The following is a 25,889-nucleotide window of genomic DNA, read 5'->3' on the forward strand; positions in this document are numbered from 1 at the left end:
CTAAATGAAATAAGCCAGATATGAAAGACCATATATGTATGATTCCATTTATATGAAGTGTTCAAAACAGGCAAATCCACTGAGACAGAAGAGTGCTTCCCAGGGCTTGGGATGGAGGAAGAATAAGTGACCGCTAATGGGCATAGGGTTTCTTTGGGGTGTGAAAAAATGTTCTACAATAGAGAATTTTGTGAATATACCAACAATTATTGAATTACAGAAGGAAAAATGCATAATTTCTGTGAATGACATCACAATTGAAAATGCGAGAATAAAAGGACTGTATGCATGAGTTATTAAAAAATTTACTCTCTCCTACTTGGACTATGGGGACTTCCTCTGAATCTCTTGCACCAAACCACCAGTGCTAGCAAGTGGTAGGATTTTGTGGGTGTTTTTTTTTTTTTTTTTGTGGAGCAATTTGACAAGTGAACTAAGTACGTATGTCATCCTAAATTGAATTCTTTTGACTCATGTCCTAGGAGTGATGAAATGTGTCTCTCTGTCTCATTTCCTGCTGCTGATGTGTCTGATGGTTCCACTGCTTCCCTTCCTGGAATGATTTTTGCCATCAACCACTTAGCAAATATCATCCACTTACTCAAGTGATGTGATGAGCAGTCTGGTCATAATTGTTTCCACACTTTATTGACGAGTATTCTCAGATTTCTTAAAGGATTCTATGGTAACATGGATGAAGACGAGGTGGATTGTGTCTGTGATGAAATATCTGATGACTTTTACCAGGCCCCTTGTGGGTTAAGGCAGCATGGGAGGTGAAAGCGAAGCTGTGAGTGGGTGAGAAAAGCAAGGGGTGGACTGGCCAAGGTACAAAGGGAAAATCATCCTGTCCTCAGCTTGGAAAGAACCTGATATTTAGTTTTCTCTGCTGCTTTTAATGTGACAGGGCATTTGGCACAGCTCACATCAAGAAAGAATTTAGTTGTCCCAATAAATTGTCCAGAAAGAATGAACATTGCTGGCAGTTACTGCTAAAATACATGAAAGCATCTGGTCATGATTTGCCCTAGTTTGTCTAGCAGCCACCTGTTGAAGCTCTCAAATCTGGATTCAGATTCCAGCTCTACATCTTAGAAAGACTTGCACCTTGGGCAGCTTTCTGAGAAACATTAACTTTTCCCTTTGAAAATGTGGTTCAAGGTATTGACCTTCCAGGATTACCACCAGAATTAAGTTAGACTGATGGCTGTATGCCCTCTGTAAGTGGTGACAATTATTGTATCTTCTTTGTTAGCATCATGGGTTTTGTTTTCTGGTTTTTATTTGTTCAGAGTCTAAATTTCTTTTAGGTGAGGCTTAATTTTTAAGAAAATGTGGGCTTATATGCTTGTATTAATTTAAATCACAGTTCTAGCATTATCTGTTTAACCTCTCATCGTGTAAATTTGACTGAAATCTCACAATTAGTTGTATACAAGTTTAAAAAATGAAACTTTGAATCCACATCAAATAAAAATCACTTCTGCCCTCTTTAGATAAATCAATAATTCCCTTTGTGAGCATATAGTTACAGAATACCTTTTAGTTTTAATGGATCATTCTGTTTTATTAAACTCATTGATGAATTAAGAGCTGGAAGGACCCTTGGGAGGGTCTGAGCTCAGTGATTACAAGAGGGAAAAAACTTGTTTAGAGAGGTTTAGTGACTTACTTATGTAGACAGGCAAACAGCTGCCTTGTGATGTGGACAAAACCAGATAGCACTGCCCATCCTTCCCAGTCAACGCTCATTCCAAGATACCAATTCCTGTTTTAAGAAAAAGATGAATAGTGATGCTGGCCACTTGCCCTTCAGGTCTTACCTAGTATTCCTTCAGTTACCTGTTTGAGCTCACCAAGTTCAATCAATATACATCTTCCATCTTTCATAGCCTCCCAACCCATCCTAGCCCATCAATCTTACAGCACTCAGGCTGTATTCTGACCTCAAGTTTAAAAGGCATCACAGAGCCATCAGTGGTAATTAACAGCCTCCCACGTTGTATTCCCAGAGTTTTATGAACAATTACAGAGCTGGGTGAAATTATTTCCTGGGTGAAAATAGTCCCGTATTTCTGTGGCTTTCATTGAGAAGTGTTTGGTGAAGATTTTAGTCCTACCTCCTGCTCCAATACTTTGGCCACCTGATGTGAAGAGCTGACTCATTGGAAAAGACAGAGCAGGAGAAGGGGGCGGCAGAGCATGAGATGGTTGGATGGCGTCACCGACTGAATGGACGTGAGTTTGAGCAAACTCCGGGAGATAGTGGACAGGGAAGCCTGATGTGCTGCAGTCCACGTGGTCGCAAAGAGTCAGACGTGACTTAGTGACTGAACAACAAGAACAGCTGGCTCCTGGTGGGTGAATGATGTGTTCCGGACACCTCTTATGTTCCCCTCAGTGGCTCTTAGTTTCTAATTCTTTTTTCTGTCAGAATAGCTCATAGGGAAAGGAATATCCATGAACACCCTTCTTGATAAACAGTCAAAATGACCATTTTGAAGATCGTGGGTCCCAGGGAATTAGGCTTATCTCTGTTCTTGCCTTGATTTACTCCAAGATTGTGAAAATGTTAGTTGTTCGGTCATGTCCAACTCTTTGTGACCCCGTGGACTGTAGCTCACCAGTCTCCTCTCCATAGAATTCTCCAGGCAAGAATACTGGAGTGGGCAGCCATTCCTTTCTCAAGGGGATCTTCCCAACCCAGGGATCAACCCTGGGTCTCCTTCATTGCAAGCGGATTCTTTACCATCTGAGCCACCTTAAGAGGCTGGTGATTAAACTGAACAAAGGCCCTACCCCCGGGGGCTAGGGCGAGGGGAGCTGGGTGCAGCATGGTCCTCAAGTGGGAGGCATCCAGGGTAAGTCTTCCCTAGGGAAGCTGTGTTTCTGGCCTGTTGGAAACCCACTGAGACACTTAGATGGTGGATGTTATGAAGTATCCACCTAGACTGGACACTTTAGGTACCTCATTCCAAAGAAAGGTTTTTGCTTGTCCAGCTATGGGGCCTATATATTTTTTGTTGGTTGGTCAGTTTTGCTTGTATCTAATTACTACACTTCTTTGTACAGGCAACAAAAAGGACTTCAGCATGATCTTATATTAGCGTGAATTAAAAAAGGAATACTTGCTTCCAAGTTGACTTTAACCTCTGAGTTTCCAGCATCTTCTCTGCTGACCCCCCAGAAGCAAGGTCACTGGGGCATCCCTTATGAAAATCAGTGATTTAATTGTGTTGTATTGTCATTATGGAGTTTTCCTTTCCCTGGTGTTTAGATAATTTGCTTTTTAAAAAAGCGTTCCAATTTAAAATCTTTCTGAAAAAAGCGAAAGTCTCTCAGTCGTGTCTGACTCTTTGCAACCCCGTGGATTATACATTCCATGGAATTCCCGAGGCCAGAATACAGGAGTGGGTAGCCTATCCCTTCTCCAGCAGATCTTCCCAACCCAGGAATCGAACTGCGGTCTCCTGCATTGCAGGTGGATTCTTTACCAACTGAGCTATCGGGGAAGCCCAAAATCTTTCTAGAAAATGCATTTGTGCTTTCGGTTTTCAGCTTTGCTGCTTTATTTTGTGAGCTTGCTGTGAAGAATGTCTTTGGCCAGAAGCTTAAGGGCACGGCTGAGCTGCATACTTAGTGAGAAGGAAAGTGTCGGTCTGGGTTTGACCCTCATGCCTCGTGTGAGACACTGTGCAATACCCATCATCACTGGCCTCGTAAATGGCTTTGAATGCATTCTTGGGGATGTGACCACCTGCTGTCATCCCCTGAAAAGAGGGTGAGGTCATTTGCTCATCACATATTAACTGAGGACTTATACTGTGAAAGGACCTGGGACTTCAAAACGCGTGGTTCCTGCCTTCATAGAACTTCAAGGTCTTGTAAACAGGCATGTGTGTGATTGTGTCGATGTTCCAGTGGGATCCTGTAAAAGGCAGCTGCTCGCACAGATGAGGGAGTAATTGACTCCGTGAATGATCAGAGGAAGGCATAAAAAGCCTCCAAAGCTTTGTTTCTGTAAGTGGGTGTTTACTGAGGTTGTGCCTGGCATTTTTGCGGGCACCAGGCACACAGCACTGTGTGAGTAGATAGGCAGATAGGACTCAGCTGTCGTGGGGGGAGAGAGAAAAACAATAAGTAAGTGCCAACAGAGAAGCAAATTCCCTTGTTTATAAACCATACCCTAAGGGTTACTTCAGGTTGAGTGATCAGAGAAGGTCACTCTGTGGAGGTGAGATTTAATTTTAGGCCTGAAAGTTAAGCAGGAATCAATCATGCAAAGATTTGGAAGACTTTTCTCCAGGCATAGAAAACAGCTAGGACAAAAGTGTGCAAACTGGCATATGCTTTATGTGTTTGACAAATAGAAAGAAAGCGAGTGTGGCAAGTGGGTGAGGCTAACGAAAGTGGATTAGGGGTCAATCAGGCAGAGCCTGTGGGCCGGGGTAAGGGATTAAAACAAATTCAGAGCATGAAGGGAGCCATTGGTGGATTGTCAGCTCTGGCATGATGTGGTTCAAACCCTAGATGTAGCGTGCAAAACAGAATTTACTGGTGATAAGGGTGAAACTTGGAGAGTAATAGGGAGTTTACACCAGTAGTTCAGAAAAGAGACGGTGGCTAGTCCCAAGGTTGATAGTGCTGGAGAAAGAATTGGATGTTGTTGACAGAGGAAAGAATTCACCAAGTATACAAGGTGAAAACAGGACAATCCAGGTGCAGGGGGGAGTATGGAAAGATCATAATCTTCCTAGTCTGGCTGAGGATGAGCAAATGGAGTTGACAGGGAGAAGCTGGAAAGGAGAGCTTTGGGGGTCTCAAACCAGGTGCCGTTTTGATCTAGACATGTCCTTTGCAGCTTCATTTTGCTTTGCCGACAAAGGTCCATATAGTTAAAGCTATGGTTTTTCCAGTAGTCGTGTATGGATGTGAGAGTTGGACCATAAAGAAAGCTGAGCACCAAAGAACTGATGTTTCCAAACTGGTGTTGGAGAAGACTCTTGCGAGTCCCTTGGACTGCAAGGAGATCCAACCGGTCTAACCTAAAGGAAGTCAGTCCTGAACATTCATTGAAAAGACTGATGCTGAAGCTGAAGCTCCAATACTTTGGCCACCTCATGTGAAGAACTAATTCACTGGAAAAGACCCTGATGCTGGGAAAGATCAAGAGCAGGAGGAGAAGGGGATGACGGAGGATGAGATGGTTGGATGGCATTACTGACTCATGAACATGAATTTGAGCAAAGTCTGGGAGATAGTGAAGGGCAAGGAAGCTTGGTGTGCTGCAGTCCACAGGGTTGCAAAGAGTTGGACACAACTGAGTGATATTTATTTTTTAAGCTTTTTTTTGGAGAAAGTTGTAGGTTCACACACAGTTTTAAGAAGTAATGCGGAGAGGTCCTAGCAGCCTTCACCCAGTTTTCCCCAATAGGAACATCTTGCATAGCTACATAGTACAGAATCACATCTGAGAAACTAACATGACATTGGCTGTGTTTGGGTTTCACCAGTTTTACGGGCACTTATTTGCATGCACTTATTTCTATGCTTTGTTGTTGCATGGGTAGATGTGTATGACCACAGCAGTGAAGACACGACAATCCTGTCACCAGGACCCCTCACATCACCCTTTAACAGTCACACTCCCTTCCCACTCTTCCTCTCTGACTCCTGCTGCTGCTGCTAAGTCACTTCAGTCGTGTCCAACTCTGTGTGACCCCATAGACAGTAGCCTACCAGGCTCCCCTGTCCCTGGGATTCTCCAAGCAAGAGTACTGGAGTGGGTTGCCATTGCCTTCTCCGCTCTGACTCCTAGTAACCACTAATCTGTTCTCCATCGCTGTACTTTTCTTATCTCAAGAATGTTATGTAGCAGGTTCCTGCTAGCCAGCTTAGTGCTCTATAATGACCTTGTTGGGTGGAATGGGGTGTAGGAGGGAGGTACAAAAGGGAAGGGATATATGTATATAGCTGAAACACTTTGTTATACAGCAGAAACTAACACAACATTGTAGAGCAATTATACACCAATAAAAAGGATGTTATATAAATGGAATTATACAGTATATATCCTTTTGAGCTAGGCTTTTGCATACAGCATTATTCCACTGACATCATCCAAGTTTTACATGTATCAATCTCCTTTATGGCTGAGTGCTATTCTGGGGATGGATGTATTGTTACCATAGCTTGTTTAACCCTTCACTTGTTGAAAGACTTTTGAGCTGTTTTCAGTTTTGGGTTATTATGAATAAAGCTACCATAAATGTTTATGTATAGATTTGTTGTTGGTTTTTTTTTTTGGTGAGCCTTAAGTTTTCATTTTTCTGTACTACATGTCTGAGAGTGCAATTGCTGAATTGTATTGTAAACATATATTTGGTTTTGTAACATATACTTTACCAAAATACCTATACTATTTTATATAATTGCTACCAATGACTTGGTTTCTCTGCTTTGAACTGGTTTCCTTGCCAGCTTTGGGGTTGTCACTATTCTTTATTTTGGTCATTCTGGTAAGTATATCTCATTGCAGTTTTGATTTGAACTTCTCTAAGAGAGTTCCAGAAAAATATCTATTTCTACTTTATTGACTATGCCAAAGCCTTTGACTGTGTGGATCACAATAAACTGTGGAAAATTCTGAAAGAGATGGGAATACCAGACCACCTCACCTGCCTCTTGAGAAACCTATGCAGGTCAGGAAGTAACAGTTAGAACTGGACGTGGAACAACAGACTAGTTCCAAATAGGAAAAGGAGTACATCAAGGCTGTATATTGTCACCCTGCTTATTTAACTTCTATGCAGAGTACATCATGAGAAACGCTGGGCTGGAAGAAGCACAAGCTGGAATCAAGATTGCCAGGAGAAATATCAATAACCTCAGATATGCAGATGATACCACCCTTATGGCAGAAAGTGAAGAGGAGCTAAAAGCCTCTTGAAAGTGAAAGAGGAGAGTGAAAAAGTTGTCTTAAAGCTCACCATTCAGAAAATGAAGATCATGGCATCTGGTCCCATCACTTCATGGGAAATAGATGGGGAAACAGTGTCAGACTTTATTTTTGGGGGCTCCAAAATCACTGCAGATGGTGACTGCAGTCATGAAATTAAAAGACACTTACTCCTTGGAAGGAAATTTATGACCAACCTAGATAGCATATTGAAAAGAAAAGATATTACTTTGCCAACAAAGATCTGTCTATTCAAGGCTATGGTTTTTCCAGTGGTCATGTATGAATGTGAAAATCGAACTGTGGAGAAAGCTGAGTGCCAAAGAATTCATGCTTTTGAACTGTGGTGCTGGAGAAGACTCTTGCAAGTCCCTTGGACTGCAAGGAGATCCAACCAGTCCATTCTGAAGGAGATCAGTCCTAGGTGTTCATTGGAAGGAATGATGCTAAAGCTGAAACTCCAATACTTTGGCCACCTCATGCGAAGAGTTGACTCATTGGAAAAGACTCTGATGCTGGGAGGGATTGGGGGAAGGAGGAGAAGGGGACAGAGGATGAGATGGCTGGATGGCATCACTGACTCGATGCACATGAGTTTAGGTGAACCCTGGGAGTTGGTGATGGACAGGGAGGCCTGGTGTGCTGCGATTCATGGAGTCACAAAGAGTCGGACACAACTGAGCGACTGAACTGAACTGAATTTTTAAAATTTTACTGTTCTTGTTTTTTGTGTCCAGTCTAAGAACTCTTCATCAAGCCTTGGTTTCCAAAGATTTTCTTCTCCATTAAAAACATATTCACTGGAAAAATGAGATAGAAATAGTTGACTAGATTCCTATTAATATGAGATAGTTCTCCAAATCTAGGTGGAAAAAATCGCCTTCCCCTATACTGATACAGTCCAAAGATCTCAAATTCATGCCTGCACCAGGATCTCCTGGAGGATTTGTTAGAACACAGATCACTGGCTTCACCCTCTGATTGTCTTGAGAATTTGAACTTGTAACAAGTTCTCATGTGATTCCAATGCTGCTGACTCAGGAGTTACACCTTGAACTAGACCAGTGTATTGTAACTCTACTGAAGACTAAGAAAATTGAGGTCGTTGGTTATTGCAAAAAAAAAAAAAAAAAAACAAAGCCTGAAGACTGTCCTCTGATCTATTAAGGGTTTTGATGAGCAGACTCCTGAATGTTACTTTTAGGTCTACAGTGGACAAGGAGAAACACAAAAGCAGAGAAAGCAGTGAAGATTCCAGTTGTACATGTGGGAGACATGAACAACCAGGGTGATGCTACAGTGGGATAAGCCAACAGTGGAGAGCGTGGGTTTTCTATACTGAGGGTCCTTCTAAAGGCCGAAGGACATTCTTCGCTCTGAATTGAAAGTTTCCTGTTTCAAGGTAGATGATTAAGTTTCTAAAAATTTAGGATTTGGCACAAAGTCAGTGTAGATGAATTCTCCCCCATTTCTAAACCTAAGTATAGTCATTGAATCCTTTGATTTTATAGACATTTTCTCTCTCTGTTAGACCTGCATTCCCTTAGTTACACACAAGGAGAATTTTCCTGGGTCTTGCCAGTCAGGTACACATGGTATGTTCCTGGTGTGGCTTGGCAAAGACTCATGCAGGGACTTTTTGCACCTGTATCACACAGAGACTTGAAAAATCTTCATCCTTTTGCACATTAATGTGCATAAATAGAGTAGGAGAGTGGGTCCTTGATCAACATCTTGGTTCTTTCTGGCCCACTGACTGTATTTATCCTCTCATAAGAATGGGGTGAAGAATCGCTTTCAGAAACTGTCAAATACAAAGTGAAAACATGTTCACCATTCCCAAGAATAGTACCAGAATGAAAACAGAGTAGGACCTAAATCTTCAGGGGGAGGCCTAACCTGGGGTCAGTGAGCTTTGAAAGCACCTGAAAACACCTGCTCCTAATCCATCTCAACACACCCTGTCATCAGGCCATTGCCACCTAAGAGCCAGATGCCTGGCTATCTGCCTGAGCTGTTCAGTACCTCTTCCAAAAACAACTCTCTGTGATAGCCTCTTATGTCAAAAGCCATATACTTCCAATTGAGATTTGAAAAGGAAAGACTTAAGGCAGATTTGGAAACATAAGACATTTGTCTTAAGAATGTCCTCAGGGATGGGGTTGGCTGATTTAGGTAAAACATCTGTTTTTCTGGAGTTGCAGCAACTCAAGGTGGGTTCATGTTTCTTCAAACCAAGGTGAGAGGGAGGCATTCTTGGAAAGAAGAGTAACATCCCCAAGGACTTCACTGGGTTCCCTGGTGGCTCAGATGGTAAAGAATCCGCCTGCAAAGCAGGAGACCCGGGTTCTACCTCTGGGTTGGGAGGGTCCCCTGGAGAAGGGAGAGGCTACCCACTCCAGTATCCTTTCCTGGAGAATTCTATGGACAGAGGAGCCTGGCGGGCTATGGTCTGTGGGGTCACAGAGGGTCAGACATGACTTAGTGACTGCCACGTTCACTTTTACTGACTTCAAAGAAATGAGGTGTCACGATAGTATCAGGAGACGGAATGTGGACAAGTCAGGCTGCTCTGAGACCTGCTTGTGATTCTGCCATAGTGCATCTCAGGGCAACTGTGATTGTAAAAGAAATGAATCAGACAACTGGGAAATTCTTCCCAACAAGGCTTTCTTTATTTGGCTTGCCCGAATTTATAGACTAGAGAAGGTCCTTTCATAGCAAGACAATTAATAAAAGTTAAAAAAAATATTTAAACATCAATATATAATGCCTTATTCTATTTATGGTTTCATTTTCAGCAGTACAGCACTGGTGGGCAGAAGAATTCAGAAGAAATGGCATGTCATGTATGAGCACAAAAAGAACAGGGGCAGGCCCTGAAGTTATGTCAAAGAATTTCGGAAACGCAGAAGCGTTTGTGACCATGATTCAGTTTTCAAGCTTGTTCAATATGTGGATTGTCTGCAGTGGCTGGGGTGTCTTGTTGGCTCAGTTCTTTCTTTCACCTCGGCCATAGGGTCTTATGAAATTAAACAGTTTGTGATGTGACAGAAAGGAAAATACCCAGTTACAGCCCTTGAGTGCACATCAGTGACTTCTAGGTCACAGAGAGACAAGGAGGGTTGTAGAAAAGACTTACCAACAGACAAGCCCAGTTCCAGCAAGTGCTACCAGCAGCCGGGCTGGTCCCCCTAGCAGCAGTATTGCTTCTGGCTTCTGCTGGCAACAGCCCTTCTCACCATTGCAGCCACTATCCCGGCCACAACTTCTACAACCACAGATATCAGTAGAGAAGACTCGAGAGAAGAGGGAGGTCTCATGCTTGGCTCTGCTAAGGGGCCATTAAATAGTCCATCTGGGGGCTTGGCACATGGTATGCAGTCACTTCCTTGTTCTTTTGACCAGTTTTTATGGCAGATGCTTATTTCCTGTTAATACCTCTGTGGATACATGGAACTTGATTGTTTTCCAGTTTTAGCAAAATTCACTTCTACTTCACAAATGGAATCAGAACTGAAATATTTAATAAGACACTGTTTTCCCAGTATGACTGCCTGAGCATGCAGCTCTCCTGCTGAGTGTTAGACAGTCTAAGTCAAGGCCAGCCAAGCTTTCCCTTTGCTTGCACAAAATGGTAAGAGCCTTACAGAGGAAAGAAATCGGTTCTAATCTGATCCATTTTTAGTCTGTTGTACTTAGATACATTTTATGGACATTATGTCATCTACTCACCCTTAACAAACAGTAAATTAGATATATAGAGTCAGTTAAAATGGAGTTTTTAGTCAAATAAGCCTAGGAAATGCTATATATTATGTCTCCATTTGGGAGATTGACAAAGCATCCCAGAAGTAATAAGAAATCCTGGAGGGAAAAAAGCCCTTAAAAATATTAGTATTCAGCAATAAAGAAATTTCTTACTCATAGAATAGAAATGTAGTTTAAAAATGAACACCTTCCAAAGAGCAACAAAAATTGTAATATAACAGTGAATAAATCTAATGATATACAAGGTCTTTATGGAGGAATTTATTAAACGTTGAAGCACACAAAAAATTAAATGAAGAGAAAAATAGGCTTATGAATGGAAAGTCTCAATAGATAAAAGACATTTTAACCATCTTGCCCAGTCTAAGGGATGCCCGTATATCTGGTAGAACATTGTTTCTAGCTATATTTGTGAGGGAATTTCTAGAAAAGAATTGTATTTGAATCAGTAGACTGAATAAAGAAGATCCATCCTCATGGTTAGGGCTTCTCAGTGGCTCAGTGGTAAAGAATCCACCTGCCAATGCAGGAGGCGTGGATTGGGTCCCTAGGTTGGGAAGATCCCCTGGAGGAAATGGCAGCCCACTCCAGTATTCTTGCCTGGAGAATCCCCTATACAAAGGAGCCTGGCAGGCTACGACTCATGGCGTTGCAGAGTGAGACATGACTAAGTGACTGAGCATGCACACATCCTCATAATGTGTGTGTGTGTGTGTGTGTGTGTGTGTGTGTGTGTGCGCGCGCGCGCGTATATGTGTGTGTATACAAGTGCAGAGAGAGATGAAAAGACAAATATAGATACAGATATTTTAGGGGAAGTGGTAGGTCAACAGATGTATAGATAAAGTGCAAGGAGGCTATAAATTAATGGGTTACAGAGAACAAAACTTGACATAGAAGCTCATCTCCATTCAGTTCAATTCAATTCAGTCGCTCAGTCATGTCTGACTCTTTGCAAAACCGTGGAATGCAGCACGCCAAGCCCCCCTGTCCATCACCAACTCCCAGAGTTTACTCAGACTCATGTCCATCATGTCGGTGATGCCATCCAACCATCTCATTCTCTGTCATCCCCTTCTCCTCCCATCTTCAATCTTTCCCAGCATCAGGGTCTTTTCCACTGAGTCAGTTTGTATCAGGTGGCCAAAGTATTGGAGTTTCAGCTTTAGCATCAGTGCTTCCAATGAACACCCAGGACTGATCTCCTTTAGGATGTACTGGTTGGATCTCCTTGCAGTCCAAGGGACTCTCAAGAGTCTTCTCCAACACCACAGTTCAAAAGCATCAATTCTTTGGCGCTCAGCTTTCTTTATAGTTGAACTCACATCCGTACATGACCACTGGAAAAACCATAGCCTTCACTAGACAGACTTTTGTTGACAAAGTAATGTCTCTGCTTTTTAATATGCTGTCTAGGTTGGTCATAACTTTTCTTTCAAGGAGCAAGCGTCTGTTAATTTCATTGCTGTGGTCACCATCTGAAGTGATTTTGGAGCCCCCCAAAATAAAGTCTGTCACTGTTTCCACCGTTTCCCCATCTATTTGCCCTGAAGTGATCGGACCAGATGCCATGATCTTAGCTTTCTGAATGTCGAGCTTTAAGCCAACTTTTTCACTCTCCTCTTTCACTTTCATCAAGAGGCTCTTTAGTTCTTCTTCACTTTCTCCCATAAGGGTGGTGTCATCTGCATATCTGGCCATATCTGCAAGCTGGCCCTTGTAGCTTTTAAAAATATCTCTGCTAGTTTTTGAGCACTGACTTAGGGTCCGGCACAAGATGTTCAAAGTTTGTTTCATCCCTTCCCAGCCTCAGATCTGAAATCAGTCATTTCTCCAAAAAGTCTGTCTCTTTTATTGGAGATTGGTATTTAGAATCCAAGATCTAGGTGCTAGGTGTGCTCACTGTTGAGATGGTTTTTGGTACTCACAGTTCAGCTATAACACAACATAGGTGTTCTTACACAACATGGCACTCTACAAGATCATGCAGTAAAAACCACAGGGCTATGGGATTGGGGAAGAGCACACAAAAACTTCATCAGTGACTTGTTCAGAGTTGAAACAATAAAAATTGTGCACAGTTGTACACATTATATGTTTAAAAAGTATAAATCCTGTAATAAACAGGTCTTTTGTCTGTTTAGTAAGTCATGTCCGACTCTTTTTGTGACCCCATGAATTGCAGCCCACCAGGCTTCTCTTTCCATAGGATTCTCCAGGCAAGACTACTGGAGTAGGTTGCTATTTGCTTCTTCAGGGGATCTTCCCGACTCAGGGATCAAGCCCACATCTCCTGAATTGCAGGCAGATTCTTTACTGCTGAGCCATGAGGAAAGCACAATAAATATGATACTTTACCTTGAAAAAGACCTAAAGTTTGCTTTTGAAAATGGCCCTGAGAAAGGTTGCAGCTTGTGTTGTTGTCAAGTGGTGCAAGAGGATGTATCCTAAATGGGAGGGAAAGTTGTATTTGTAGGTGTGGATGAGTGATGCCCTTAACCCATAGGACACACAGGTAGCTGGTGGTTGTTTGAAGTGTGTGTTTGCACACGTGTTAGCTGAGTGCAGCTTTTTGCATTTACCTGGTGTTTTTCAGGCACAGAATCTCACATAAATGTAAAAGTTGCATTATACTCAAATCTTTCCCTAACATATCTATCTCCTTGGAACAAATATTTTTTCTAGCTTTATTGAGGTATAATTAAAAAATCAGTTGTCATTTATAGTTAAGGTATATGATGTGATGATTTACTATATGCATATATTATGGAATGATTACCATAATTAAGTTAATTAATACATCCATCACCTTGCATAGTTACCTTGTGTGTGTGTGTATTGAGAATGCCATTCATGGTGACAGTGGTACTAATAGCCTTAACTCCTGTCTCTCCTTCATCTCCTGTGGCAACAGCATTTCCTCCTATTTTCCCTGCTCTCATTCTTCCCTTCCTTTATTGGAATATAATGGAGGTACAACCAAAACAGGTGGGACAAAAAGGGAATCTTTATTTATTTATTTACTTTATTTTACTTTACAATACTGTATTGGTTTTGCCATACATTGTCTTGAATCCACCACAGGTGTACATGCATTCCCAAACATGAACCCCCCTCCCACTCCCCTCCCCATAACATCTCTCTGGGTCATCACTGTGCACCAGCCCCAAGCATGCTGTATCCTGCGTCGGACATAGACTGGCAATTTGATTCTTACATGATAGTATACATGTTTCAATGCCATTCTCCCAAATCATCCCACTCTCTCCCTCTCCCTCTGAGTCCAAAAATCCGTTATACACATCTGTGTCTTTTTTGTTGTCTTGCATACAGGGTCATCATTGCCATCTTTCTAAATTCCATTTATATGTGTTAGTATACTGTATTGGTGTTTTTCTTTCTGGCTTACTTCACTCTGTATAATCGGCTCCAGTTTCATCCATCTCATCAGAACTGATTCAAATGTATTCTTTTTAATGGCTGAGTAATACTCCATTGTGTATATGTACCACAGCTTTCTTATCCATTCATCTGCTGATGGACATCTAGGTTGTTTCCATGTCCTGGCTATTATAAACAGTGCTGCGATGAACACTGGGGTACATGTGTCTTTCAATTCTGGTTTCCTCGGTGTATATGCCCAGCAGTGGGATTGCTGGGTCATAAGGCAGTTCTATTTGCAATTTTTTAAGGAATCTCCACACTGTTCTCCATAGTGGCTGTACTAGTTTGCATTCCCACCAACAGTGTAGGAGGGTTCCCTTTTCTCCACACCCTCTCCAGCATTTATTGCTTGCAGATTTTTGGATTGCAGACATTCTGACTGGTGTGAAGTGGTACCTCATTGTGGTTTTGATTTGCATTTCTCTAATAATGAGTGATGTTGAGCATCTTTTCATGTGTTTGTTAGCCATCTGTATGTCTTCTTTGGAGAAATGTCTGTTTAGTTCTTTGGCCCATTTTTTGATTGGGTCATTTATTTTTCTGGAATTGAGCTGCATAAGTTGCTTGTATATTTTTGAGATTAGTTGTTGGTCAGTTGCTTCATTTGCTATTATTTTCTCCCATTCAGAAGGCTGTCTTTTCACCTTGCTTATATTTTCCTTTGTTGTGCAGAAGCTTTTAATTTTAATTAGATCCCATTTGTTCATTTTTGCTTTTATTTCCAGAATTCTGGGAGGTGGATCATAGAGGATCCTGCTGTGATTTATGTCAGAGAGTGTTTTGCCTATGTTCTCCTCTAGGAGTTTTATAGTTTCTGGTCTTACATTTAGATCTTTAATCCATTTTGAGTTTATTTTTGTGTGCAGTGTTAGAAAGTGATCTAGTTTCATTCTTTTACAAGTGGTTGACCAGTTTTCCCAGCACCACTTGTTAAAGAGATTGTCTTTACTCCATTGTATATTCTTGCCTCCTTTGTCAAAGATAAGGTGTCCATATGTGTGTGGATTTATCTCTGGGCTTTCTATTTTGTTCCATTGATCTATATGTCTGTCATTGTGCCAGTACCATACTGTCTTGATGACTGTGGCTTTGTAGTAGAGCCTGAAGTCAGGCAAGTTGATTCCTGCAGTTCCATTCTTCTTTCTCAAGATTGCTTTGGCTATTCGAGGTTTTTTGTATTTCTATACAAATCTTGAAATTATTTGTTCTAGTTCTGTGAAAAATATGGCTGGTAGCTTGATAGGGATTGCATTGAATTTGTAAATTGCTTTGGGTAGTATACTCATTTTCACTATATTGATTCTTCCGATCCATGAACATGGTATATTTCTCCATCTATTAGTGTCCTCTTTGATTTCTTTCATCAGTGTTTTATAGTTTTCTATATATAGGTCTTTAGTTTCTTTAGGTAGATATATTCCTAAGTATTTTATTCTTTTCGTTGCAATGGTGAATGGAATTGTTTCCTTAATTTCTTTTTCTACTTTCTCATTATTCGTGTATAGGAATGCAAGGGATTTCTGTGTGTTGATTTTATATCCTGCAACTTTACTATATTCATTGATTAGCTCTAGTAATTTTCTGGTGGAGTCTTTAGGGTTTTCCATGTAGAGGATCATGTCATCTGCAAACAGTGAGAGTTTTACTTCTTCTTTTCCAATTTGGATTCCTTTTATTTCTTTTTCTGCTCTGATTGCTGTGGCCAAAACTTCCAGAACTATGTTGAATAGTAGCGGTGAAAGTGGGCACCCTTGTCTTGTTCCTGACTTTAGGGGAAATGCTTTCAATTTTTCACCATTGAGGATAATGTTTGCTGTGGGTTTGTCATATATAGCTTTGATTATGTTGAGGTATGTTCCTTCTAGTCCTGCTTTCTGGAGAGTTTTTATCATAAATGGATATTGAATTTTGTCAAAGGCCTTCTCTGCATCTATTGAGATAATCATATGGCTTTTATTTTCAATTTGTTAATGTGGTGAATTACATTGATTGATTTGTGGATATTGAAGAATCCTTGCATCCCTGGGATAAAGCCCACTTGGTCATGGTGTATGATCTTTTTAATGTGTTGTTGGATTCTGATTGCTAGAATTTTGTTGAGGATTTTTGCATCTATGTTCATCAGTGATATTGGCCTGTAGTTTTCTTTTTTTGTAGTATCTTTGTCAGGTTTTGGTATTAGGGTGATGGTGGCCTCATAGAATGAGTTTGGAGGTTTACCTTCCTCTGCAATTTTCTGGAAGAGTTTGACTAGAATGGGTGTTAGCTCTTCTCGAAATTTTTGGTAGAATTCAGCTGTGAAGCCATCTGGACCTGGGCTTTCGTTTGCTGGGAGATTTCTGATTACAGTTTCAATTTCTGTGCTTGTGATGGGTCTGTTAAGATTTTCTATTTCTTCCTGGTTCAGTTTTGGAAAATTGTACTTTTCTAAGAATTTGTCCATTTCTTCCATGTTGTCCATTTTATTGGCATACAACTGCTGATAGTAGTCTCTTATGATCCTTTGTATTTCTGTGTTGTCTGTTGTGATCTCTCCATTTTCATTTCTAATTTTATTGATTTGATTTTTCTCTCTTTGCTTCTTGATGAGTCTGGCTGATGGTTTGTCAATTTTATTTATCCTTTCAAAGAACCAGCTTTTGGCTTTGTTGATTTTTGCTATGGTCTCTTTTGTTTCTTTTGCATTTATTTCTGCCCTAATTTTTAAGATTTCTTTCCTTCTACTAACTCTGGGGTTCTCCAATTCTTCCTTTTCTAGTTGCTTTAGGTGTAGAGTTAGGTTACTTATTTGACTTTTTTCTTGTTTCTCGAGGTATGCCTGTATTGCTATGAACTTTCCTCTTAGCACTGCTTTTATAGTGTCCCACAGGTTTTGGGTTGTTGTGTTTTCATTTTCATTAGTTTTTATGCATATTTTGATTTCTTTTTTGATTTCTTCTGTGATTTGTTGGTTATTCAGAAGTGTGTTGTTCAACCTCCATATGTTGGAATTTTTAATAGTTTTTCTCCTGTAATTGAGATCTAATCTTAATGCATTATGGTCAGAAAAGATGCTTGGAATGATTTCGATTTTTTGAATTTATCAAGTTTAGATTTATGGCCCAGGATGTGATCTATCCTGGAGAAGGTTCCATGAGCACTTGAGAAAAAGGTGAAATTCATTGTTTTGGGGTGAAATGTCCTATAGATATCAATTAGGTCTAACTGGTCTAATGTATCATTTAAAGTTTGCGTTTCTTTGTTAATTTTCTGTTTAGTTGATCTGTCCATAGGTGTGAGTGGGGTATTAAAGTCTCCCACTATTATTGTGTTATTGGTAATTTCCCCTTTCATACTTGTTAGCATTTGTCTTACATATTGTGGCGCTCCTATATTGGGTGCATATATATTTATAATTGTTATATCTTCTTCTTGGATTGTTCCTTTGATCATTATGTAGTGGCCTTCTTTGTCTCTTTTCACAGCCTTTGTTTTAAAGTCTATTTTATCGGATATGAGTATTGCCACTCCTGCTTTCTTTTGATCTCTATTTGCGTGGTATATCTTTTTCCAGCCCTTCACTTTCAGTCTGTATGTGTCCCTTGTTTTGAGGTGGGTCTCTTGTAAGCAGCATATAGAGGGGTGTTGTTTTTGTATCCATTCTGCCAGTCTTTGTCTTTTGGTTGGGGCATTCAACCCATTTACGTTTAAGGTATTTATTGATAAGTATGATCCCGTTGCCATTTACTTTATTGTTTTGGGTTCGGGTTTATACACCCTTTTGTGTTTCCTGTCTAGAGAATATCCTTTAGAATTTGTTGGAGAGCTGGTTTGGTGGTGCTGAATTCTCTCAGCTTTTGCTTGTCTGTAAAGCTTTTGATTTCTCCTTCATATTTGAATGAGATCCTTGCTGGGTACAGTAATCTGGGCTGTAGGTTATTATCTTTCATCACTTTAAGTATGTCTTGCCATTCCCTCCTGGCCTGAAGAGTTTCTATTGACAGATCAGCTGTTATCCTTATGGGAATCCCCTTGTGTGTTATTTGTTGTTTTTCCCTTGCTGCTTTTAATATTTGTTCTTTGTGTTTGATCTTTGTTAATTTGATTAATATGTGTCTTGGGGTGTTTTGCCTTGGGTTTATCCTATTTGGAACTCTCTGGGTTTCTTGGACTTGGGTGATTATTTCCTTCCCCATCTTAGGGAAGTTTTCAACTATTATCTCCTCAAGGATTTTCTCATGGTCTTTCTTTGTGTCTTCTTCTTCTGGGACTCCTATAATTCGAATGTTGGAGCATTTCATATTGTCCTGGAGGTCTCTGAGATTGTCCTCATTTCTTTTAATTCGCTTTTCTTTTTTCCTCTCTGATTCATTTATTTCTACCATTCTATCTCCTATTCACTAATCCTATCTTCTGCCTCCATTATTCTACTATTTGTTGCCTCCAGAGTGTTTCTGATCTCATTTATTGCGTTATTCATTATATATTGACTCTTTTTTATTTCTTCTAGGTCCTTGTTAAACCTTTCTTGCATCTTCTCAATCCTTGTCTCTAGGCTATTTATCTGTGATTCCATTTTGATTTCAAGATTTTGGATCATTTTCACTATCAATATTCGGAATTCTTTGTCAGGTAGATTCCCTACCTCTTCCTCTTTTGTTTGGTTTGGTGGGCAACTCTCCTGTTCCTTTACCTGCTGAGTATTCCTCTGTCTCTTCATCTTTGTTATATTGCTGCGTTTGGGGTGGCCTTTTATATTCTGGTAATTTGTGGAGTTCTCTTTATTATGGAGCTTCCTCACTTTGGGTGGGGTTGTATCCGTGGCTTGTCAAGGTTTCCTGTTTAGGGAGGCTTGTGTTGGAGTTCTGGTGGGTGGAGCTGGGTTTCTTCTCTCTGGAGTGCAGTGGAGTGACCAGTAATGGGTTATGAGGCATCAAAGGTTTTGGAGTAACTTTGAGCTGCCTGTATATTGAAGCTCAGGGGTGTGTTCCTGTGTTGCTGGAGAATTTGCATGGTATGTCTTGTTCTGGAACTTGTTGGCCCTTTGGGTGGAGCTTGGTTTCAGTGTAGGTATGGAGGCATTTGATGAGTTCCTATTGCTTAATGTTCCCTGAATTCAGGAGTTCTCTGATGTTTTCAGGCTTTGGACTTAAGCCTCCTGCTTCTGGTTTTCAGTTTTATTTTTACAGTAGCCTCTAGACTTCTCCATCTATACAGCACTAATGATAAAACATCTAGGTTAAAGATGAAAAGTTTCTCCACATTGAGGGACACCCAGAGAGGTTCACTGTTTTTTGAAGACAATGGTCTGCTTTTCTGGTTGCCTGATGTCCTCTGCCAGCCTACAGAAGTTGTTTTGTGGAGTTTACTCAGCGTTGAAATGTTCTTTTGAGGAATTTGTGAGGGAGAAAGTGGTCTTCCCGTCCTATTCCTCCGCCATCTTAGTGGGCATCTTTAAATATGAGTAGAATTTTGATGGTGGAGGAAGGCATTTTCAGCTAAAAGCACAGCCACAAGGGAGGTACAGGAGTATAAAAGTTCAAGGTGTGACCATGTGGCTGGGGTGTTTCTTTCATGGGAGAAGAAAGGTCTGCGTCACAGGCGTGATCTAGTGTTGCCCTGCCTTCGCCGTCTTTGCTCTGTTGACACTATTCCTTCATGTGTGTTACTGCCTGAGTCCTGCCTGCTTCATTGCTTTTGTCTCTGTTTCATTTCCGTCACTGGCTGCAGCTGGAATCAAACTCAAGCTTGGCTGCTCTGCTCCAAACTCAATGTTCAAGAGGCAAGGGTTGATGGAAAAGAGAGATGCTTTATTTAGGAAGTAGGCAACCCTGGAGAGATGTTGCACTCAGTTCAGTCACTCAGTCGTGTCCGACTAGCACACTAGTGTTCTCCAAACCATCTTCAAATTCCCCATTAGGGGGAAAAGAGAAAATCAGGAAGTTTCAGGGGAGTCTGGGGAGGGGCTACATGCAGAACAGCATGGTCAGCGCCAACAGTCATCCTGAAACTCACGTGATGGTCAGCGTCATCTTGCTTGTTTTAAGTGCAGTTGATCTTTAACTCCGAGGTTGGTCTGTGTCCGTTTCCTTGAGGCCAGTTCTTGGAACTGTGCAAGCCTCAGATTCTGTACTGCTCAAGATGGAGCAGCTTATGTCATGGCTACAGTCTGGGCATCGTGAAGTTAGCCTTTTCCCTCTGGTGGTAGTTTTAGTGTCTGCAGAACTCAGGTATGTGCATCAGACCCTCTTATGTACGTCCTTCAGGTAGGAACTAAAGATTCTGTGACTCTGTGATATGGCTGATCTGCTGTTTAAATTGTCACCAGTTCTCCTGACCCATTAACTCTTTTTTTTTTAACTTTTTATTTTTACTTTATTTTACTTTACAATACTGTATTGGTTTTGCCATACATTGACATGAATCCACCACGGGTGTACATGCGATCCCAAACATGAACCCCCTCCCACCTCCCTCCCCACAACATCCCTCTGGGTCATCCCCATGCATCAGCCCCAAGCATGCTGTATCCTGCATCGGAAGGCCTGGGAGACTACAGCTTTCTATATACAAGAGACAGGTGGAGGACATGGGGTGGGGGTCTGTTCCAGGAAGCCTTAAGAACCTGCTCAGTTACATTTATAAGTGCTTAGTACTGTTCTCAGTACCTAGTGCTTGTACCATGAAGATTAACTATTACTCCAGGGAGTGAGTGAATGAAAGTCACTTAGTCTTGTCTGACTCTTTGTGACCCCATGTACTCCATGGAATTCTCCAGGCTAGAATACTGGAGTGGGTAGCCTTTCCCTTTCCAGGGGATCTTCCCAACCCAGGGAGCAAACCCAGGTTTCTCGCATTGTGGTGGATTCTTTACCAGCTGAGCTACAAGGGAAGCCCAAGAATACTGGAGTGGGTAGCCTATCCCTTCTCCAGCGGGTCTTCCCAACCTAGGAATTGAACCAGGGTCTCCTGCATTGCAGGCAGATTCTTTACCAACTGAGTTACCAAGGAAGCCTGTTAGTAATGGTATTAATTTTCAGCCTCTCTTTTTGATAGTCTTGGGTGCCCCTGGAACTCTGGACAGAGGATTAGGCTGTAAGGGTCAATTGAAACCAGATTGTTGAGGGCATTGAATGCTCTGCTGGTGAGTTTCAGCTTTATTTTAAAGACAAAGACAATCACAGGATTATTGAGTGGGAAATGCATTAGAAAGTACCATTAGAAATGCTGTTAGAAAATATGGCAGCATGTGGTAACTATTTTAATATACAAGCATTAAAATTCCATAAAGTGGCATAAAGATGTATCCTTGATGAAGCGAAATGTTGGGAACATTTTTACATAGGTTGTTTCCATAGGGAACTAAGTTTCTGAATCTTTGCTCTAGCAGTCCTCAAAGTGTGATTCTAGGATCCTTGGCTTATCTTCCTTTTCAACTGCCTGTCTGTGTAAGACTGAGTTTTCTTTATTTGCTTCAACAAGAACAACATAGTACGATGGAGTCAACACAGAAGTAGATGTGACCCCCAGCCAACTCTAAGCCATCTTTTAAGCCAGACATAAAAGAGATCAGCAAAATGTAAAACAAATGCCACTGTGCTCAACAAATACTTTTCTTTGTTTGGAAAGTGTTTTTGTCCCCAAAATGTGTTATTTTATGTGAGCAAGTAATGGGATTGTATTGTTATTTTAAAATGAATTCATAATTATTAACAATGTCTTAGTATTAATTTCTAATATAGTAAGTAGCAATAGATACCAGTCATACAACAAGAGCTCTTTGAGGTCATAAGTACTTTTAAGAGCATAATGGGTCCCAAGACCAAAAAGTTTGAGAACCGCTGTTGTACCCTTTCCATTCCCTGTGGTCAGCGTTTTTCTAAATTCACCATAAGAATCTGAACTTGGGCCTGTCCTGGGAGCTCTCTCACCTGAGGAATGAAGGAAAGCAGAGCTTTCTAGCTAAGAGAAGGCTCTGTGGCCTAGTAGGTTTGCTCTGCTGAGAGTCACAGGACCCATTGGAGCTCTGAGAAGATCTACAGTCAAAACATAGGTTAGCTTTATTTATTTATTTTTTTTATTTTTAAAAGAAGTTAAACCCATATTTATTTAACTAGCACTGTTAAACATTACACAAAACACATTCAAGTGGCAAGTAATTATAATGCAAGCCCTTGCATGGCAATCCAAATTTATTGAACTACTGATGCTAAGTTATACAAAATTGCACCACTTTAATTAAGGCTTTTAGTTTACATTTGGCCACCTCAGAAGTAGTTGTAACATTAGGTTGGTCAATTTAAATACTGTGGCTCCCTGTTGGATAGACACACAATCTTTACACCCAAACGTTAATGCATACAAAGCAACAAGGCATTGTTAAATAAAACAGCAATAGTTACTGCAACTTAGGCCTTGTGACCAATTACACATGATTAAAATTACTTCCCACATTCACATCCACAGTACTCTTCCACCATTTAACATCTCAACCAAAACGTTACACATGGGAAACAATCACTAACAGGCAAAAATACTAAACCTGTATATTTGGTATTGCAAATACACTTATGCATGAGCAAGCAGGGGATTCACAGTGAGAATCTACAGCTGCAGAAGCCTGAAAATGATTTACAAAAATTGTTAAATCATTAAAAAATTGTTTGAAAATATACACTTCTTGTTGTAGACCCCCACTGTACACACAACTATAAACATTGTTCCCTATGTAAACAAAAAAGGAAACATATAATAAAAGATTTGAAAAGTCTGGACATTTCCTTCCCAACAGATATTAAAGGCAACGTCTTTAATCTAAGACATTATACCGAAAGGACTATCATATTTTAAAGACAAGATCACTGTCTCCACAGGTTTTTTAAAAATTAAAAAAACTATATAGCTGTGTTAATCAAAGCGCTTATTTGTACAATACAATGATAATGACCTTGAATTTCTTAAAAAAAATTACAATAAGCTACAAGTATCAAAGAAGCAAAGTTATCTGGAGTAGTCTATATAGGAGCTCTTTGGACTTTCTTTTATTATGCTAAAATAGTGGTGCTTTTAGGATTTACATTATTGTACTCTCCAATACAAAGTATGGGGTGTGTTAAAGTATACAGTACACCATTTTCATACATGTACAACATTGGTGGATGAAAAATGTCTCTTAGCAGTAATACTGGATTGTAGCCTCTGGTTTTACCAGCTGCATACTCTAGGACTATTATATAAGTAAAAATCTCTCTGTGATACTGGAAAGTGATTAGAATGTGCAAACTGATGTAGTAGGTTTCATCCGCCTCTTACAGGGTACCACCACAGAAAGTCCATTTAAGATGTTGGTAGGTTTAACAAAGTTGGAATGCTGGCACTGTTGAATTGGGCAACAGTTCTTCAGACCTGGCTCAGAGCTACAATGCATTTAGTATATTAAAGCAGCTGACATGACGACTTTTTGCGGGCCTTCCCAGGCACTGGAGTTTTTCTGTTAATTTGTCGCACTAGGTCATAAAAGATCTCATTAACATTTATTTTTGATTTTGCAGAGGATTCTAAGAATGCACAGTTGTTCCACTGTCGTGCTAGATTTTGACCTTGTTCCTTTCCTACAACTCTTTCATCTTCCAAGTCACACTTATTACCAACCAGAATCATTGGAACATCATCCGTGTCTTTAACTCGAAGAATCTGTTCTCTCAGATCTTGTAAATCATTAAATGTGGACTGTGCTGTGATGGAATAAACTAATGCAAAGCCTTGTCCATTTTTCATGTACAAATCCCTCATTGCTGTGAATTGTTCCGTTCCTGCAGTATCCAAGATTTCAAGCATACACTGCTGTGCATCTACTTCAACTTGCTTCCTATAAGAATCTTCTATCGTAGGATCATATTTTTCAACAAAAATTCCTTGAACAAACTGTACAGTCAGAGCAGATTTTCCAACGCCTCCCGAGCCAAGAACGACTAGCTTATACTCACGCATGGTGCAAACTTGTAAAAGCTAGTACCTCTCGCGCTGTCACCGGGTGCCCGCAGCCAGCGTCGCCTCACGCTCCCTCCGGGTCGCTGCTCCCGGCGCCACGGCGGTGCTGCCGCTGCCGCTGCTGCTGCCGCCGCCGCCGCCGCCGCCGCCGCTCCGGCTGGTTTACACGCCTGACTCTGGTTAGCTTTATTTAAAAGGATTACTTTTCAAACATAACTGAATCTTTTTTTGTGTTGTTGTAAGTTTTAACATCCTGTGGAACTAGTGTTCTACCAGACACATTTTGGGAAATCCAGTGTAGAGTATAGGATCTTCCCTGGTGTCTCAGACCGTAAAGAATCTGCCTGCAAATTCTGCAATGAAGGAGACATAGGGTGGATCCCGGTGTCAGGAAGATCCCATGGAGAAGGAAATGGCAACCCACTCCAGTATTCTTGACTGGAGAATCCCATGGACAGAGGAGCCTGGCAGGCCACAGTCCACAGGGTCACAAAGAGACAGACAGAACTGAGCGACTAACACTTTCACTTTCTTATTTCAACATTGAGTATAGCCCTTCTCTAGCCAAGGATCTAATGTGAGTCCTGAGCTGACACTGCTGAAGTCAGCCATCAGAGGAGGAGGTCTTTTGGGGGACAGAGGAGTTTCCTAGGGCTTGTGAACTCTCATCTCATGGTTGTCTTGTCACCTGCTCAATGATTAAGACTGGACCTACATATGTGACTCATGCAAGAAGTATTAATTACAAGACAGAAATGTGAGGGTTAGGAGGTCCTGTAGATGGATCTGGGCTTCCCCGCAGAGAGGGTGATTTTTATAATTTGCTGAGCGTGTTCACCCTTTGCAATCAGAGCTTCTATCCCAGGTTAGAGAAACAGACATATCCGCTAGTTTATATATGTGTGAATCTATGGCTTTCAGACTGATGATGGCAACAGCCGTGTTGAAAGTTACCTTCTTTATTTAAGGTTCTGTACTCTCTTTCTCCTGCTGAAAAGACCCCTAGGAGTTTTCTTTGGAGAGGTGACAGGAAATACATGGTTCCCCTGGGAAAATATTAGTGACTTAGGAAAACGCTAGTGAGTAGGAAGGTATTCCCAGTTCACCTTTGCTAACACTGGCTGTATTTGAAAACAGGGACAGGTCCTTTGCTAAATGCTCCCATTGGGTGAAACAAAGTTAAATTTAACTAAACTGAAGAGATGTGACTTAATGAGACAGACGGTGTCTAGAAGGAAAATGAGCAGGAGGAGCAAGAGGTTTTCCTAGAGAAAAGGAAACAAACAATTCCAAGGAAGTGGTCATGTATCTGCCTTCTCCTGTCCCAGGACTGGTATATAAGGGTCCCCTCGGGCAGAAGGTGACATCTGACCTCCCTGCCCTCCTGAGTCTCCCTCCTCACCTCTCCTGAGTCCTCTCTACTGACACCATGGGCTGCTGTGGTTGTGGAAGTTGTGGTGGCTGCGGTGGTGGCTGTGGCAGCAGCTGCGGTGGCGGCTGCGGTGGTGGCTGTGGTGGTGGCTGTGGCAGCTGCAACAGCTGCAACAGCTGCAACAGCTGCAGATGCTACCGGGTGGGCTGCTGCAGCAGCTGCTGCCCCTGCTGCTGCGGCTGCTGTGGGGGCTGCTGCAGTGTCCCCGTGGTCTGCTGCCACCGCCGCACCTGCAGCTGCCACTCGTGTGGCTGTGGCGGTGGGAAGGGTTGTTGCCAGCAGAAAAGCTGCTGCCAGAAGCAATGCTGCCACTAG

The 25,889-nt window shown here is 41.3% G+C and overlaps 2 protein-coding genes across 2 annotated transcripts; one reads left to right on the forward strand and one right to left on the reverse strand.

The window, feature by feature from the left end:
• Positions 1-22,211: 22,211 nt before the first annotated feature.
• LOC114113232 (ras-related protein Rap-1b) lies at positions 22,212-24,320 on the reverse strand. Its single transcript, XM_027965268.3, has one exon. It carries the CDS (start codon positions 24,140-24,142, stop codon positions 23,588-23,590), a length of 555 nt encoding a protein of 184 aa, XP_027821069.1. The 5' UTR covers positions 24,143-24,320; the 3' UTR covers positions 22,212-23,587.
• Positions 24,321-25,571: 1,251 nt separating this feature from the next.
• LOC132659134 (small cysteine and glycine repeat-containing protein 7-like) lies at positions 25,572-25,889 on the forward strand. The gene has a single exon (XM_060408832.1). It carries the CDS (start codon positions 25,572-25,574, stop codon positions 25,887-25,889), a length of 318 nt encoding a protein of 105 aa, XP_060264815.1.

Source organism: Ovis aries, chromosome 2 (assembly GCF_016772045.2).
Source record: "Ovis aries strain OAR_USU_Benz2616 breed Rambouillet chromosome 2, ARS-UI_Ramb_v3.0, whole genome shotgun sequence".
Classification (NCBI taxonomy): Eukaryota; Metazoa; Chordata; class Mammalia; order Artiodactyla; family Bovidae; genus Ovis; species Ovis aries.